The sequence below is a fragment of the Choloepus didactylus genome, chromosome 7, assembly GCF_015220235.1.
Source record: "Choloepus didactylus isolate mChoDid1 chromosome 7, mChoDid1.pri, whole genome shotgun sequence".
In the NCBI taxonomy this organism is placed as follows: Eukaryota; Metazoa; Chordata; class Mammalia; order Pilosa; family Megalonychidae; genus Choloepus; species Choloepus didactylus.
In genome coordinates, this window is record NC_051313.1 from 40,124,381 (window position 1) to 40,142,207 (window position 17,827).

The window sequence follows — 17,827 nt, forward strand, 5'->3', positions numbered from 1 at the left end:
TTATAGGAATCTGAGTCTCAGAGAGTTTGGGTACCTTATATGTTCTGAATATGGTGTTCAGGGGTGGGGGTGGGGTATTTGTGTGAGCGACAGAGAATTTCTTAAAAATGTGGTTAATGCTTTTTCTAAATTCCTATTGCTTTCTTAGACAAACCATCTTATATAAACTTACTTTTATGAGACAAATGAAACCCCTCCTCCTTTTCTGCTTGATATGTTATCTCAGTGAAATCCATGCATTTGACATGTGAATATCTATTATACTTCCAGGCACTGTAGAGTTTCCACACCATGAAAATAAAGGAGAATCTCTGGATTTCGCTGGATCTACTCCAGAAACTTGGCTTCTCTTTCTACTGTCTATGGCAAAAGCCTAAAATACAGTAGGTTTTATCCTCTTAGTCATCTGGTGTGTTTCAGTCTCACCCAGATTTGAACTATTTTGACACACACAGAAAATGTGATTAATTTAAAGATGTCAGTTTAAGCACAAAATCCAACTCAAATTTGCTTGGCATTTCTTTCCAACTTACCAGGATAACTTAGAGATAAATCCAGAGTTGGGCTTTTAATTCTTCCTTATCTTTTTTTTTTTTCATTCCTTCCTGAAAGTTATCAGGGCCTGCTTGAATTATGGTGCATTTTCTCTTGTCAGAGTTGATTTGATTTCTGGCTCCCTTGCCTCCCAGAATACATTCTGTGTAATGATGCAGAAGCAGCAGATTGATGGGGGTGTGAGTGGAGGAAATCCCCCATTTTCCCTTTTTTTTTCTTCTTTTTCTTTTTTCCCCATTCTTGCACCCCAACCCCCAAGCAGTCCCCCTGCAGTGTTGGAAGTGAGAGCAGGGTCCACAAGCACCTGATAGCGGGGAAGCCACCTCTTCTCAGATGGGGGGTGGTCATCTCAACAGGATAGAATGAAATTCTTGTTGATTTTTTTCTTTGTGTCTTCTCTTGGCTTGGCCTGGGACTCAGGCACGGTCACAGGAAGTGTGTAGCAAAGCATGCAGCCGAGTGGGGTAACTAAAGCCCAAGCTTTCTGGCCAGAGGATAAAACCACAGGGAAATCTCAGAGAAGGAGGAGCTCAGGGAAGTGACCCCATAATGTTGCTTATGAAGTCCTGGGCTCACCCCTGAACTGCACACAGGTGGATCTGACACTAGTTTGCATATCAAAGACTTGAGACTGAACCAACATATAGACCTCCACCCAGGTCCAGACTGGCCACTGGGAGACCCCTTTCTGCTCCTTGCACTAAACTGGAGGGCTTCTCCTGGGCTCTCTGTGTGCCACACAGTGTCCACTTTTTGGCTCCAGGTTGCCTTGAGTCATGGTGGGGGAATACCAGAATCAAAAACATTGGTAAACTCACCACTGGTTCCGGGGTGCTTTGAATTCTGGTCTTCTTCCCCAACCTGCCTGCCGCTATTTGCTTTTCAGATTCCTCAGACAGCTACTTCTTGCATTTTGTCCAGGTTTTATTGTTGCTTTCAGACATAGAGTGGGGTATGCTTACTCTGTCTTACCCAGAATTGAAACGGAGGTGTTTCGGTTTGTTTGTTTTTTTGGTTTTTAATTGACAGTTTTGCTTGGGATACCTGAATTTTGAATGTCGTTATAATATGTGAAACTGACCTCTGCTCTTTTTGGGGTGGGGCTGACTCTGAGAAAAAGGACAATTATGTGAATATGTTCAAGGGAAGACACGTGAGCTGCTGGCCCAGAGGCTTCCAGAGGCCCTGGTCACACTCGAGCCAAGGCCTGAAAACCACGATTACCTCAAGGCATTGCAGCATGGAGTGGCTGGAGCACACAAAGTCTCAGCTGTGGATGGATTCATGTCTGGCACCATTTTGTATCCTTCCCCCAACAACTCCTGCAAACCCCCTTCTCATTCTAAAAAAGGAATAAATAATTTCCTTCAGTCATTGTTTTCTGCCCACTAACAGATGCTCTTAATTAGCACAAAATTGCAGCAAAATTGTAAAACAAATATATTTTACTTGTTTTGAGTTGGTTTCTCCCAGAAAGCCTAGGCTTCCCCCAACATCAACAAGTGCTCCGAATATTGTTTAATTTCAGTTGAGTACTTCCAGCCTTCTTTTCCACAGGCACAATCATAATGCAGAGAATCAACTGTTAGCCATGTCTCCCAGCAGAAAATTGCTGGTCCTAAAACCTTTCAGGAGTTTAGTTGCTGTGGGAATGGAGATTTGGAAGAATTGAAACTTTATAAAAATATCTCAAATGCTCTATCAGTCATGCATCATGATAAAGAAACTGGTTGTTTAAATCACTAATCATACAATTTCATGGCATAAAGTAATGTTGCATTGAAACACAGAGGAATGGACCATTAGAAGCCTTTTTTTAGGATTATTTATATTTTTCATTTTAATACAAAAAAAGACGTAAAAAATGATTTACAAAAATGACTTGTACTGCTGATGGTGACGCTAGTTTTATTTGACTGTTTCCTTGTGGGTTGCATGTAGTCATTAGTGGTTGGGAGAAGCTGCCTCTGAAGACCGAAGCTGTTATGACCAATTTCGGAACAAAGAAAGCTTTTGCACAAGGCTCTCTTTTCTAGGTCATGGATGGATCAGTTTTCTCTTTAATTTGTATTTTAATGCAACCATTTTGCTTGGGGCTTATAGTCTTTAATTAATATACTTCTATTATGTACCTAAGTGTAGGCTGGTAGGAAAAAGAATATTTTAAAGTATTGCCTAATTTTTTCTGTGTGTGCATTAGCTTGTAGTAGTACAATCTTGGAATTCAGCTTTATGGCTTCAGAGAATCATTTCTTTTTTCAGGAAACAACATTTCATCCTGAAATAATAAATTATAAAAATATCCACAAACCACCTGACTAGGTTTTGTTGCAGTCTTTTTTGAGTCAGATCCATTACCTCTGCGCACCCACTTGGAAGGACTCAGTGGTCACCTTTTACCCTTTGGGAAGTAGAATCTCAGACGTCTACAAAATAACCCTGTTCTGGTTTGCTAATGCTGCTGTTTTGCAAAACACCAGAAATGGATTGGCTTTTATGAAAGAGGTTTATTTGTTTACAAAGTTACAGTCTTAAGGCCATCAAGTGTCCAAGATAAGGCATCAACAATATGGTATCTTCACTGGCAAAAGGCCATTGGCATCCAGAAAACCTGTTAGCCGGGAAGGCATGTGGCTGGCATCTGCTTGCTCCTAGGTTGCATTTCAAAATGGCGTTCTCCAAAATGTCAGCATCAACTTTCAACAGCTCTCTTCAAAATGTCTACCTAAGCTGCAGCAGCACTGAGTTCCTTCTGTTTGTCCGCTCTTTTATATGGCTCCAGTGATTTAATTAAGACCCACCCTGAATGGGTGGGGTAACACCTCCATGGAAATTATCCAATCAAAGTTCTCGCCCATAGTTGATTGAGTCACATCTCCATGGAAGCACTCAATCAATAGGTTCCAACCTAATCAACACAAGATTGCATCAAAGAATATGGCGTTTTGGGGGACATAATGCAGTCAAACTGGCACAAACCCCAAATAACATGAGTTGGTTGAGTACATAATCTGCTGTCCTTAATTTTTGGAATTTTTTTCTTTGTAATCAAAACATTTGCCTCTCGTTAGAAGAAGGTAGCTCAGTTTTCAATGCATGTTTCCTGGAGAAAGTGCCAAGTAAAAGGGCCACTGCTGCTTTTCCTTGGAAATTGAAGACCTTGCCTGTCCTGAGACATGCTTGTCCATGATGTGGGAAGGGCTCCTTTACGTGAGTGGCCTGGTGGTTTAGGGGCTGGACGCAGATTTCAAAGGATTTGAGGTACCCCATAGGTGTGGGAACTCAGGAGCATCACTGCTTCTCTGTGGCATCTCATTGTAATGCTCCATTTGACATTTTAGGTCAGGCCTGGTGGGGACAGACAGACTGACCCTAAGTGATGTTGCCAGCAACCACCTTCTGCTTAAGCTTCTGCTTCCCCTGAAGAGGACGTGCAGGTGGCAGACAGGACTGGGAATCCACATGGTCACCTCCCAGGAGTGATAGGGGTGGCATGGTTATGACCACTTGATATTTGCAGCACATGGATTATAGGCATTTAGGACACTCCGACATTTAGGCAATTGTTTGGGGTAAAATCACAATGATAAAAAAATTTTTTTAAATGAATTATAACAATGTTTTGACCCTTTTCTGTTAAACCTACCATTTATATTTTAAGGTTGCTCAAAGAATTTTGTTTGTGGAATTTTGGAAGGACAAATGTTGATGTGTGCACTAGAGAATTAAGACAAATGATAATTGAAAGGGATGATAAAAGCTAGTGGTTTCCATGGGGAAATAATCATGAACTGCTGTCAGACTGATTCCAATAAGAACATTGCTTTATGTGCAATGTTTTTTAAGCAGCTAAACTGAAGCATTAAGCCAGAGTACTTCTGAGGACATCTATTTGCTGTACGTTTCTATTATACCCTGATCTGAGACTCCTTAACTTATATTACCATTGCTGCTGCCCTGTTTAGCTTTTTCTTGGTCAACACTCAGTTGGAAACAAGAAATACCAGATTGTAAAAAAGACACTGTTGGTGGAACCTTAAAATAATTCAGTGGCTTCATCTACTTATTGCTCTGTGAAGTTACATTTATATGTTAGTCTAGGTTAAATGCTGCTACTGTGTTCAAAGTGTCTCTAATGATAGAAAGATCCTTGATCTGCCTTTGGGCTTTCGGCAGTGGAAACAGCTTCGCACAATCTGCATTTGTATTATCTGGCATTTATTTTGGAGTAATAGTCAGGTCCTCCATCTCTTCATTCCCCTATTGTAGCCTATATAGATTTCAGTCAGATCCCCTGTAGCACTTCATTGCATTTATCTGTTTGCACAGACATGTCCTGTATTAAACTGGAACATCTGGCTCCCTGGTCAAGTCTCACTGCTTTTTTCCAAAGAACACTCTGTAGGAGATCTTCCATTTGCCTCTCCAGACCCACCCTTCGCTCTGCTGTGTACCCCAGGGCGCTAACCTGCATGGGCCAACAATGGCCTCCGTCTCCTGTGGCTTCCAGTTGGGTTTGACCCATTGGAGGCAGGAGATTGGCAGATGGGAGGAGAGTTAGGTTGGAGATTGCAATAGGATTGGCTGCGTTCTTCTATCAGAAGTCACAGCTTCTTGTTACTGCAAAGGAGAGGCTAAACTAGCTTATAATTGTACCTAAGTGTCTCCCCTGAGTGCCTCTGTGTTGCTCAGTTGTGGCTCTCTCTCTCTAGCTAAGCCAACTTGGCAGGTGAACTCACTGCCTTCCCCTATACGTGGGACCTGACTCCCAGGGGTGTAAATCTCCCTGGCAACACAGGATATGACTCCTGGGGATGAATCTGGACCGGGCATCATGGGATTGAGAATATCTTCTTGACGAAAAGGGGGATGCAAAATTAAATGAAATGATGTTTCAGTGGCTGAGAGATTTCAAATGGAGTCGAGAGGTCACTCTGGTGGACATTCTTATGCACTATATAGATAGCACCTCTTAGTTTTTAATGTTTTGGAATAGCTAGAAGTAAATACCTGAAAGTATCAAACTCCAACACAGTAGTCTGGACTCCTGTAGATGACTGTATAACAATGTAGATTACAAGGGGTGACAGTGTGATTGTGAAAACCTTGTAGTTTTCCCACATTCCCTTTAGCTAGTGTATGGATGGATGAGTAGAAAAATGGGGACAGAAACTAAATGAAAAATAGGGTGGGATGGGGGGATGATTTGGGTGTTCTTTTTTACTTTTATATTTTATTCTTATACTGATTCTTTCTGATTTAAGGAAAATGTTCAGAAACAGATTGTGGTGATGAATGCATAACTATATGATGGTACTGTGAACAGTTGATTGTACACCATGGATGACTGTATGGTATGTGAATATATTTCAATAAAACTGAATTTAATTAAAAAAAAAAAAACGAAAAGTCACAGCTTCTGGCAAGAGGCCCTTTCCATACAGTTACCCTCTCTAGGTTCCAGAAATCACTTCCCCTCCTTGATCTTTCCAGCCTTGGGTTTGTAATGGCTCTGGTATTACCAGCTCCCAGCACTGCATTACTTCTTGCTTGTTTCCCTAAACCCTGACCACACCTTTGTAAATAGTCTCTTTTATTAAAAAAAAATTTAGTGTGGTAATATATATACAACATAAAATTTTCCATTTAACTACTTTCAAGTGTTCAATTCAGTGTTGTTAATTACATTCACAATGCACCACCACCATCCATTACCAAAACTTTTCTGTCACCCCAAATAGAAACTCTGTACCCATTAAGCATAAACTCCCTTTCCCTGGTACCCTATAATCTACTCTTTGCCTCTATGAATTTGCATATTATAATTATTTCATGTAAGGGAGATCATTCAATATTTGTGCTTTTGGGTCCGGCTTATTTCACTCAACATGATGTCTTGAAGTTCATCCATATTGTCACATGTATCAGAACTTCATTCCTTTTTATGACTGAATAATATTCCATTGTATGTGTATACATTTTGTTTATCCATTCATCTGTTGAACACTTGGGTTGCTTCTACCTTTTGGCTATTGTGAATAATGCTGCTGTGAACATCAGTATACTGAAAATAGGGTCTTTGTTCATCTCAGCTTAGCCACTTGGAAGGAGCCCTGTGTGTCCTGCTGACCCCGACTAATTGAAGCTACCCAGCACATCCCAATGACAAAGTTGGTTATAATCCAGATATCATAATCTGTATCTTTTGCAAATAAATACTCTCTTCTAGGCCTGTCTACTTTAAAACTAAAATCAAATGTAAATCCTTAGAGAATTTATATAGAGCAGGGGCCAGCAAACTACAGCCTGCCAGCCAAGTCCAGCCCGCCACCTGTTTTTTGTGCATGGAACTTTGCTGGAACACAGCCATGTCTGTTTATTTATGTGCTGCCTGTGGCTGCTTTTATGCTACATCACAAGGTGAGTTGCAACAGAAACCATACGAACTGCAAAGCCTCAAATATTTGCTGTTCAACCCAAACAGAAAAAATTTGCCGATCCCTAATATCGAGGAAAACTATGACATGTGAACTTTATTATCTTCATCAAGAGACTCCTGGGCTGGATGTTGGGGGCACTTGTGAGTGTTCCCATGACAATTAGGTGGGAGGTTTTCAACTTCAGGCCTAGACAAGCTTTCATGAAGCATCCTGTTGCTGTACTTGGTTGATGCCATGCAAAAGGCATTTGTGTGTAAATGTGTTTATCATTTACGATTTCAGAATTAAATTGTTTCCTGAAAGTAATGACTCTCCCTGATGTTTTAGCATTTCCCTATTAGAGTTCTTTTGTACAGATTATTTCCCTATTTGACCACTCCCTACTTCTCTGCACCCTGCTCCTGCCCCATCCCGTGAATGCCTTTTGGGAGAGTCCGGGCTTATTCATACCCACGTTCACTAGTGTGCCTCATGGCCTCTGATGAAAGGTGGGGGCTGCCTCACAGCGCTGGAAAAAGCCTCTCTTCCCAGCCCTGGCCAGCGAGGTCCTCCCCGGCACCTGCAGGGTGCGAGCGGCCGGGTGCGCTGAGGTTTGGACGCCAGGGGGCGATGCCATCTCCCTGTGCTGAGGAAAAGGACCAAATCCCCCCAAAGACAAAGCTCGGACATTGCGGTGCCACAGACAACAAAACTAGCCCTTAGGGAAACACATATTTCTGAAGCCCGAAACTTTGGAAACAGTAGTCAATAAGGAGTTTTTCTTCCTAGGAGGGGAGTCGCATCATGTAACATTTAAGCTGCGGTTAAGAGAGAGCCGCGGGGGGAAGCCGAGTTTGCCTTTGATCAGAAGTGCCGGGTCAGGCGGTCCCCACGGCATCTGCGATCTCGGGCCTAACCTGGTAGCTGGGCTTCCGTTTGTCTCTGTGACTGATGGGGCCGTAATGACAGTCTCTCATTAAGGCTCCCTGCGGCCTGTGTGCAGACGCCGTGTTTGTTTTACTGCGGGTTACAGCAGCCCTGCCGCCCACCTGATATCTGAGCCCTTACCATTAGCCCGCGGAGCTCCTCCTTCACTTACACGCCAACGCATGTTTTCTGTCCCGCAGAGTCCCCGGTGGCACATCAATCTCCAGCCTTGGGCCGGCCCTGCTCAGTCCCTGGATGAAGAAGCCTGGAGGTTCCTGAGATATATCAGCACCACCCAGGTTGTGTTTCAGGCTCAGACGGGTTTTGAGATCATGTAAATGATGCTGATTCTTTCTTTTAAAGGATTTGTGGGTGAGGGGGTGGTGAGGTTCTCAGCAACCCCTGACAGGGACTTTGGTTTTGCTGCTTAAATGTAGCCCCTCAATTAGAAGCTGATAAGATGCCTTCCATTTGCTTCAGCATCATTTTCTTTCCAGGAGTACGGTTGTCCTGAAGTGTTTTAATGATTAATCCTGAAGTGTTGTAATGATCCACTTTAGAAAATCGCTTTGTGAAATCATTTGAAGCGACAGATTCATCCCTGTGAGCAGGCAGTGAAGTGTGTAACAAAGCAAAAACCATCATCTGGAGGTTCAAGCTCCATTTTGTGTTTGAAGGAATCTGCCTTTTTGCTTTTCTGACACAGAGGCTTGTTAGACAGAGCCTGGCTAGGCAAGACCGTGAGGAGACTGTAGGCAGGGTGATGAGAAATTAAGGAATCCAAAGGTTCTCTGTCAGTAGAGCATTTAAAATCATTGCTGAGAACCAGCATTTATTAGTGACTTAATACACTGTGGCAGCTCCTTCTCAGCTGGCAGGCGGAGTCAGCCCCAAGCACGGAAAGAGATGGTCAGTCCATTAAGGAGGGTCTGTGACTCCTGACACATTAATCAGGAGGTTCCATTCTCACGTTGCCTGATCCTGGGAGGGGAGGGAGACTTAAGAGGAAATCGAAGCCCAAGGGAACGCATCCCTCCACTGACAGGTGCTAGTAAATTAGGAACGTAAATTGACTGCCCTTGAGCCTAGCATAGCATCTGTGGATCTGGGGTGGCACTGTGCTTCCCGGATTCTTTTGACCCTCCTTCAGCCCACTGGCTCTTGGCATCCCATGTCTCCTCCCACTTGTCAGCAAAGCCCATTTCCCATCCATAGGAGAGGATATATTTCTAGATCTGTAGAGGGAAAAGAAAGTCCCATTTGTCTTTTGGTGCAGACAATCATAAGGATTTTGATATTTGTCACCCAGACATAGAAGTACAAGTTTGTTGAAGTAATCATGAGAAGTGGGATGATAAATTGGTCCTGGTTCTTTACATAGTTTCTTCTTATTTTGCTGCTGCAAATTAATTTGGTGGACTTATACAGACGGAATTTAGATACTGAAATTTTAAACTCTGTAGATCCTTTATTTTATAGTTTGGTTTTACACGAAGGATAAGAAGTTGTCCCTCTTATCTGTGGCTTTAAAAAGTCCTTAAAGGCCCCAGAGAAAAATGATAAATGTTAAATTTATCATTTGAATTTGAGAACTATGGGCTCCACCCCCCAAAATAAATTTACCAAATGCAAGCCTCCAAATTTCATTTTATATGTATTTCAGCTTAATGTTCTGCAACTTATAAATGGCATATTTACTTAGAAGAAGATCATGAGGCATGAAAGGGTCATTTTAAGCCCCCTTGGATCTTTCCCATGAGTTATGGGCTGAGAGGGGAAAAATTCTGAAAAAGTAAATCATCCTCTGATTTAATCTGATGTTATAACCCTGGGCAATGTATTTTTGCTTCTCTGTCTCTGTTCTGATCTTGAAAAAGGAAGCGATTATACTAAATTATTTCTAAGGTCTCTCTCAGTTCTGTGAGCTTGTACTGTGGAAAAAGTAGTGTAGGATTGTTATTAACCAAGTATTTTGGAGTATCTGCTATGTGCCAGGATGGTGGTAGGCCACGAGGGATAGTCTCTGCTCCTAAAAAAGCTAACAGACTAGTTGAGATGGCAGCAAAATGGAAATATAATTATTATTCAGCTTGATGAGTGCAATAATATATTTGGTTGTTGAATCACACTAGAAGGATTTTTGTCCTCCAGGGAGAATGAGATAGCGTTCCAAGACCTCAAAATGGTTTTTTAATCAGGGGTCATTTTTTTCCAGGTAAAGTATTGTGCTTTACTTCCCAGTTTGTAGGAGGCCAGCAGGTGGAGGCCAATCAGAGATGACACAAACTGGCTCTTAATCAGAATCTTTTACTAACCAGGGCTCCCATCCCCCTCCCTGTGGAATGCAGAGCTTTTTGGCTGCTTTTGTGGCTTATGCCTCATTTAGAATTCATCTTGACAATGACAGCCTGCAAAACTGGCGGAATGTTAGAGTCACTTACCTACAACCTTCACAGCTAGCGGTAGTGAGTCATAACGGGTGAGGAAAGAAATAAAACTTCTAAAGTGAATTCTACCCCCGTCTTCTTATGCTGCTTTTTAAAATTAAAATAAAAAAAATTAAATTGATTTCTTTCAAATCTGTGTTCAGGCTTTCATGGCCAAGCTAAGCATTTGATATACATCATTGATTTATTCATTTCTCAATTCAGCAAACATTTGTTGAGCACCCAAATAAAATATCTCTGTACACTTGTAAAGAGCTCTTGTACAAGAGAGTTATGTGTTCTCTAACACAGAATGGACAGATGGGTAGGGTCTGCGGGTTAAGGGAGCCTAAGAACAGTCACGGAGTGTGGGACAGTTTGGCATTAAACTGCAAAGGGAAGGATGCCCCTGGCCTGGTGTGCTGTGGCTACCCTGAGGGCATGGTTGGTGCCCTGCAATTTTTAGTGGCATGCCAGAGGATGTATCGATATATTTGGCTAGAGTGTGCAGAACATCAAGCCTTGATTAATTAGGTAGTTTTTTTTTTTAATATATATAATGTGAAAGACCATGATTAAGTTTCAGAGTTCTGGAGTCAATGATACACTGCTGCTAACAAGAAATGGTTAAATCATAAACACAGTGTTCTGTTCTAAGGGAAGGCTCCAGATCCAGATTTTTATGGCAACCCCCAAACCATATGCCTCCAGGAAGCGTGCCATGCAGTACAAAATTAATCAAAGCAACAGTTGCTGTTTCAAAAAATAAAATATGTTAAAATTCTATCTATCTATCTATCTATCTATCTAATCTCTCCATCCATCCATCCATCCATCTGTAAGAATAATCTAAAAGCCCAGACCCTGAAGATGCAGACTAAAACTTTACAACAGTATCTTTTATATTTACTGCTTTACACACACACACACACACACACACACACACACACACACACACACACGAAATTGGGATTAAAGCAGCTCTGCTTTTGAGTCTTTCAAAATAATGGTACTCATAAATATGCAGTTGATCATTGAAATGAATCTTGCCAAGAGTCCCAAAATTTTAAGGGCTCCCTTTGCCAGATTCTATTTACGGATTGGCAGAAATGTTATTCAAGCTTTTGGGATACAAAATGAAATGAAAACAAATTAGATCCCTTTAAGTTAACTAACTAAAAAAACATTTCAGAAAGCATTTATTTCCTGGAGTCTATTTTCCTTTGTCCAGGCCTAAATCACTTTATATGTCTAAAAGTACAAGGGGAATTAGAAAGAGTAAACATAATTACTTGAGTTGGAGCTTACCTAGGAGTTACTACCCTCACTTATTTTGCTTACAAGAGAGTTTATTGAAGTCCTGGCCATAAATCTTAATAAGAAAGTTTGAAAAATCAATACTTAATTAATTTTTAGGTGCAGAAGTTTACCAAGTACTCCAAGTTGTTTTCAAAAGATAATGTCTATGAATGAGATGATTAATCAACAGTTAAAGATTGAAAAAACTCCTGTGTTTTATTTTTGATCTAGGAGAGGAAGGGAAACATCAGAAGACAGATGGAATGGAAAAGAATGTCTTTCCAAAAGTGATATATCTGTGCACAATGAAATCTGTGGAATAAGAAGAAATGCTTAAAGTAAAAAAGTGTCATCTTTAATAGAATAAAACCCTAGATACCATGTTGGTGAAGGAGGAGCTGCTGGACCTCAAAGCCCTGACTCCCTACCCTTAATATTTTCTTGGTGACCTCTGACTTTCAGGGGTCATCCTTCTTGCCCTTACACAGAGGTGGGGTCAGAGGGCTGCTCGTTTCAGTTTAAAGCTCTGGCCCAAGTGTAACCTTTTTCTTTGGTAAGGCACAGATAAGACCAGGCTAAAACATTTCACTGGGACTTTACAAAAGCTTCTGTTAAGCTCACAGGACCACCTGCCTAAGAATCACCTGGGGATGCATATTAAAATGAATGTTCCCAGGCTTAGCCTCAAAAATGCTGGTTTTGGAGTGGGGCCCAGGAACCTGCATTTTTCAGTACCTGCCAGGTGATTCTGATATAGGTGGATCACACTTTGAGAAACACCCAGGGAGAGGCTAGAATTATGTTTTGATGGTGTTAAGAAAGAATTATGAACATTCCTATCCAGACCTGCCATTGTGGAGATTTTTAGGGAGTTATGCACAAAGAACAATAGCAAATGGGAATCGTCATACCATGTGAACAAAAATGCCCTGAAGCAAATAACTTAGGCTCACAAGGTGGGTTTTGGAGGCCCAGGAAACAGCCCTGGCCTAACAGCCTGCAGGAGCCAGGGCATGGGTCAGTGTCACCAAAGATGCCAATGTTTAAGGCTCAGTAACCTGTCTGCTGGTAAAACATGGCCCACTGAACACAATGAGTTCTGACTAATTAAATTAGCAACTTCTCGCTTGGGTGGGTGGATGGGTGGGGACTAGGAAGTGGGCAGGCAGAGGTATAATTTCCCTTTATCTGTGGGAGAATAGTAGGAGATGCATTATACAAATTAACATGTTTAGGTACCCAGTTCATAAGTATCTGTTTTACTCATTGCTTAAGAGTAGATTCAATTCCATTTTCTTTTCCTTTAAACAATGGTTAAAGATAGAGAAGTAGAAAGAAATTGGATTGAGGGAAAAGAATAACCATATAGAGTTTGCACTTTTTAAGCTTTTTAAGCTTTCCTCACCTATGTCCTTCCTAGCAGAAGGCACTTTCCCAGTCACTGGTAAATAGTGCTGGGATGATTTTGTCAGACCAGCCCTAGATTATAGCAAGATTATAGCTGCTGTATTGGTTGAATAAATGCCATATAATATGCTATTTCCAGATTTAAATTTTTGAAAAATCAGTTAAGTGGATTGGGGCAAGCATCGAATATCTTCTTAAGAAGAAAATTACTTGACATTATGTCTCCCAATGAACGTTAAAGCAACGAAACTTGAATTATCCTTTTTTATCTGGAGATATGATGGCAAGAGCTGTTCCATTCGTGAAACATCATAATGATGGTGAGAGTTTTGAGGAACTGGGAGGAAATAGTGTTACAGATAGGAAGATAAATATCCACAGAACTTGCTTTCTTTGGTTCCAGTGTCTCAGCCATGCAAACACAAACCTTAAACACAAGTCAGAATCCCTTAGGAAGTTTATTTGCTTAATGTGCATTTGAAATTAGGGACTTGCTTCAGCTTGACTTAGATACACATTCCCTTTGTTTTTCTTATCTAATTTTGATGGATGAGTTAAGAGAAGTGATTTGGTTAGCTGAGGAAGCCCTTCAGGCCTGGAGCTCTTGCCCTCTTCCCCAAGGAGGAAGCTGATAAGAGCAGCACTTCACCAAGAAAACTGTCTGTTGGCTGGCACTGCACATTAATTTCCCTTGACCACTGATTGCATGTTTTCCTTGGATAAGGCATTCCCCCTTTCTGGACCTTAGAGGCTCCACTTCATCTGCCTGAGACAAGGGCTCGATAATCTTGTAAGTCTCCTTCTGAGATCTATTGCCCGTAAGTTTTATTTCACATCTTGTGATAGGGACACTGGGTAACAAAGACTTCTGTGCCTTGCAAACACTCTTTTTTTTTTTTTTTTTTTTTTTTAATCATCATTTTATTGAGATATATTCACATACCACGCAGTCATACAAAACAAATTGTACTTTCGATTGTTTACAGTACCATTACATAGTTGTACATTCATCACCTAAATCAATCCCTGACACCTTCATTAGCACACACACAAAAATAACAAGAATAATAATTAGAGTGAAAAAGAGCAATTGAAGTAAAAAAGAACACTGGGTACCTTTGTCTGTTTGTTTGCTTCCCCTACTTTTCTACACATCCATCCATAAACTAGACAAAGTGGAGTTTGGTCCTTATGGCATTCCCAATCCCACTGTCACCCCTCATAAGCTACATTTTTATACACAACTGTCTTCGAGATTCATGGGTTCTGGGTTGTAGTTTAATAGTTTCAGGTATCCACCACCAGCTACCCCAATTCTTTAGAACCTAAAAAAGGTTGTCTAAAGTGTGCGTAAGAGTGCCCACCAGAGTGATCTCTCGGCTCGTTTTGGAATCTCTCTGCCACTGAAGCTTATTTCATTTCCTTTCACATCCCCCTTTTGGTCAAGAAGATGTTCTCCATCCCACGATGCCGGGTCTACATTCCTCCCCGGGAGTCATATTCCACGTTGCCAGGGAGATTCACTTCCCTGGGTGTCTGATCCCACGTAGGGGGGAGGGCAGTGATTTCACCTTTCAAGTTGGCTTAGCCAGAGAGAGAGGGCCACATCTGAGCAACAAAGAGGCATTCAGGAGGAGACTCTTAGGCACAAATACAGGGAGGCCTAGCCTCTCCTTTGCAGCAACCGTCTTCCCAAGGGTAAAACTTATGGTAGAGGGCTCAACCCATCAAACCACCAGTCCCCTATGTCTGTGGTGATGTTAGCAACCATGGAGGTGGGGTAGGCGAATACCCCTGCATTCTCCACAGGCTCCTCAAGGGGGCACTACATCTTTTTTTTTTTCCTTGTTTGTCTTTTTTCTTTTCTTTTTTTTTTTTTTAACTTTCCCTTCTTTTTTCAAATCAACTGTATGAAAAAAAAAGTTAAAAAGAAAACAAACATACAATAAAAAAACATTTCAAAGAGACCATAGCAAGGGAGTAAGAAAAAGACAACTAACCTAAGATAACTGCTTAACTTCCAACATGTTCCTACTTTACCCCAAGAAAGTTACATAATATAGCAACATTTCAGTGAACTTGTTCCTACTACATCCATCAGAAATTAACAGACCATAGTCATTTCTGGGCATCCCCAGAACGTTAAATAGCTTATCTGTTCTTCTTGGATTATTGTTCCCCCTTCCTTAATTGCTCTCTACTGCTAGTTCCCCTACATTCTACATTATAAACCATTTGTTTTACATTTTTCAAAGTTCACATTAGTGGTAGCATATAATATTTCTCTTTTTGTGCCTGGCTTATTTCGCTCAGCATTATGTCTTCAAGGTTCATCCATGTTGTCATATGTTTCACCAGATCGTTCCTTCTTACTGCCGCGTAGTATTCCATCGTGTGTATATACCACATTTTATTTATCCACTCATCTGTTGAAGGACATTTGGGTTGTTTCCATCTCTTGGCAATTGTGAATAATGCTGCTATGAACATTGGCGTGCAGATATCTGTTCGTGTCACTGCTTTCCGATCTTCCGGGTATATACCAAGAAGTGCAATCGCTGGATCGAATGGTAGTTCTATATCTAGTTTTCTAAGGAACTGCCAGACTGACTTCCAGAGTGGCTGAACCATTATACAGTCCCACCAACAATGAATAAGAGTTCCAATTTCTCCACATCCCCTCCAGCATTTGTAGTTTCCTGTTTGTTTAATGGCAGCCATTCTAACCGGTGTTAGATGGTATCTCATTGTGGTCTTAATTTGCATCTCTCTAATAGCTAGTGAAGCTGAACATTTTTTCATGTGTTTCTTGGCCATTTGTATTTCCTCTTCAGAGAACTGTCTTTTCATATCTTTTGCCCATTTTATAATTGGGCTGTCTGTACTATTGTCATTGAGTTGTAGGATTTCTTTGTATATGCAAGATATCAGTCTTTTGTCAGATACATGGTTTCCAAAAATTTTTTCCCATTGAGTTGGCTGCCTCTTTACCTTTTTGAGAAATTCCTTTGAGGTGCAGAAACTTCTAAGCTTGAGGAGTTCCCATTTATCTATTTTCTCTTTTGTTGCTTGTGCTTTGGGTGTAAAGTCTAGGAAGTGGCCTCCTAATACAAGGTCTTGAAGATGTTTTCCTACATTATCTTCTAGGAGTTTTATGGTACTTTCTTTTATATTGAGATCTTTGGTCCATTTTGAGTTAATTTTTGTGTAGGGGGTGAGGTAGGGGTCCTCTTTCATTCTTTTGGATATGGATATCCAACTCTCCCAGCCCCATTTGTTGAAAAGACCATTTTGGCTCAGTTCGGTGACTTTAGGGGCCTTATCAAAGATCAGTCGGCCATAGATCTGAGGGTCTATCTCTGAATTCTCAATTCGATTCCATTGATCTATATGTCTATCTTTGTGCCAGTACCATGCTGTTTTGGCAACTGTGGCTTTATAATAAGCTTCAAAGTCAGGGAGTGTAAGTCCTCCCACTTCGTTTTTCTTGCAAACACTCTTTATACCTGGAATGCCCTTCCTGGGCTGAGCCTTCTCAGCCAACTTCTGTTCATTCTCCAAAACTAACCTCTGCGAAGCCTTTCCTGACCACTATTCCCTCCCACCTTTTCTCCTGCTTTGTTCTCTCCTGTAAGCCCTGTGCAACTAGCTATAGCAGCTCTTAACCTCCCCCCAAACCCATTTATAGTCTTCATGAAGTTACTTAGAGTCTGATATCTGAAATTCCTCCAAACATTTTACAGCAGTTTTGTGTTCCCCTGGGATGGGAGGGGAGTGGTTAGCAGCAGAGAAGGACATAACTCTTCTGTTACGGTTTTCAGGGACCAGGGAAACAGTAAGCCCCTACCTGCCATTTATCAGTCAACATTTTAAATTATTCACATTGATTTCCAATCTTTACAGATTGCATGTGATCACATGAGTACAGACAGCCTGGGAACTGGCTCTGGCCCTGCAAAGAAGCCTTGGTCTGTTTGTCTTGATGACAGATTTGGCTTAGCTCATCAAATCCGAAAAAAGCAGTGCCGCCTCTACTCTTTGGGGTAAGTACATGTTACAGCAGAGGAAAACAAAAACACTTCTGCAGGCAGTCAAGGCCTTTTCAACAACACAGTTTTATGAATGGTTGCAGTGTATAACAGGTGCTATAGTTTGTTTTCTGTGATCTGTTTGTTATGTAGCTGCAGGCACTTGCAGATTCTCTGAGCTCTCCTTGGTCAGGGCCACTTTTTCTTTCATTCTGCTGGTAGTTAGTTGAGTGGCAGTTTCAGTTTTCAACATGAGGATGATCTTGGCAAAGCCAGTGATTTCCAGCTAGAATTAGAGCACCCTTATTATAATGAAAGGGAAGAATATTCATGAATACAGTTAGAAAAACATTGACAGGATGTTAGAAATTTTATGCATAGGACAAATGACTCAAGATGAATGGTCTCTGTTGGATTTTTATGTTTTGTGCCTATGGTAAATTTGTGTATAGTTTACATTTTTTAAAAAGGCAGGGGCTGGAGGAGAAAAGGGAACTCTTATTAAAACCACGTGACTTTGTCAAAACTGTTTGGGAAAACTTGATGTTTAGTTATTCAGGCTGAAAATGCCCTTCATGTACAAGTGGATTTAGAAAGGTTTTTGTAAAAGGGTGAATATCAAGTGATGGGAATGATATTTTACCAAATACACCAGTACTTATATAAGGAGTTGTTCCGGTTTGCTAATGCTGCTGTTTTGCAAAAATACCAGAAATGGATTGGCTTTTATAAAGAGGGGTTATTTGGTTACAAAGTTACAGTCTTA

At 41.1% G+C, this 17,827-nt stretch overlaps 1 protein-coding gene across 3 annotated transcripts in view; it reads left to right on the plus strand.

Moving 5' to 3' along the window:
* Nucleotides 1-17,827, plus strand: part of METTL24 (methyltransferase like 24) — a 124,523-nt gene that overhangs the window by 25,232 nt on the left and 81,464 nt on the right. For 2 of the 3 annotated variants that reach the window (XM_037842867.1, XM_037842866.1), the window contains exons 2-3: nt 8,102-8,200; nt 16,937-17,076. In XM_037842867.1, the coding sequence (XP_037698795.1) occupies nt 8,102-8,200; nt 16,937-17,076 (239 nt within the window). Of the gene's footprint in view, nt 1-8,101; nt 8,201-13,363; nt 13,824-16,936; nt 17,077-17,827 lie in introns of those variants that run through there. The other variant, XM_037842868.1, reaches the window with a different exon arrangement.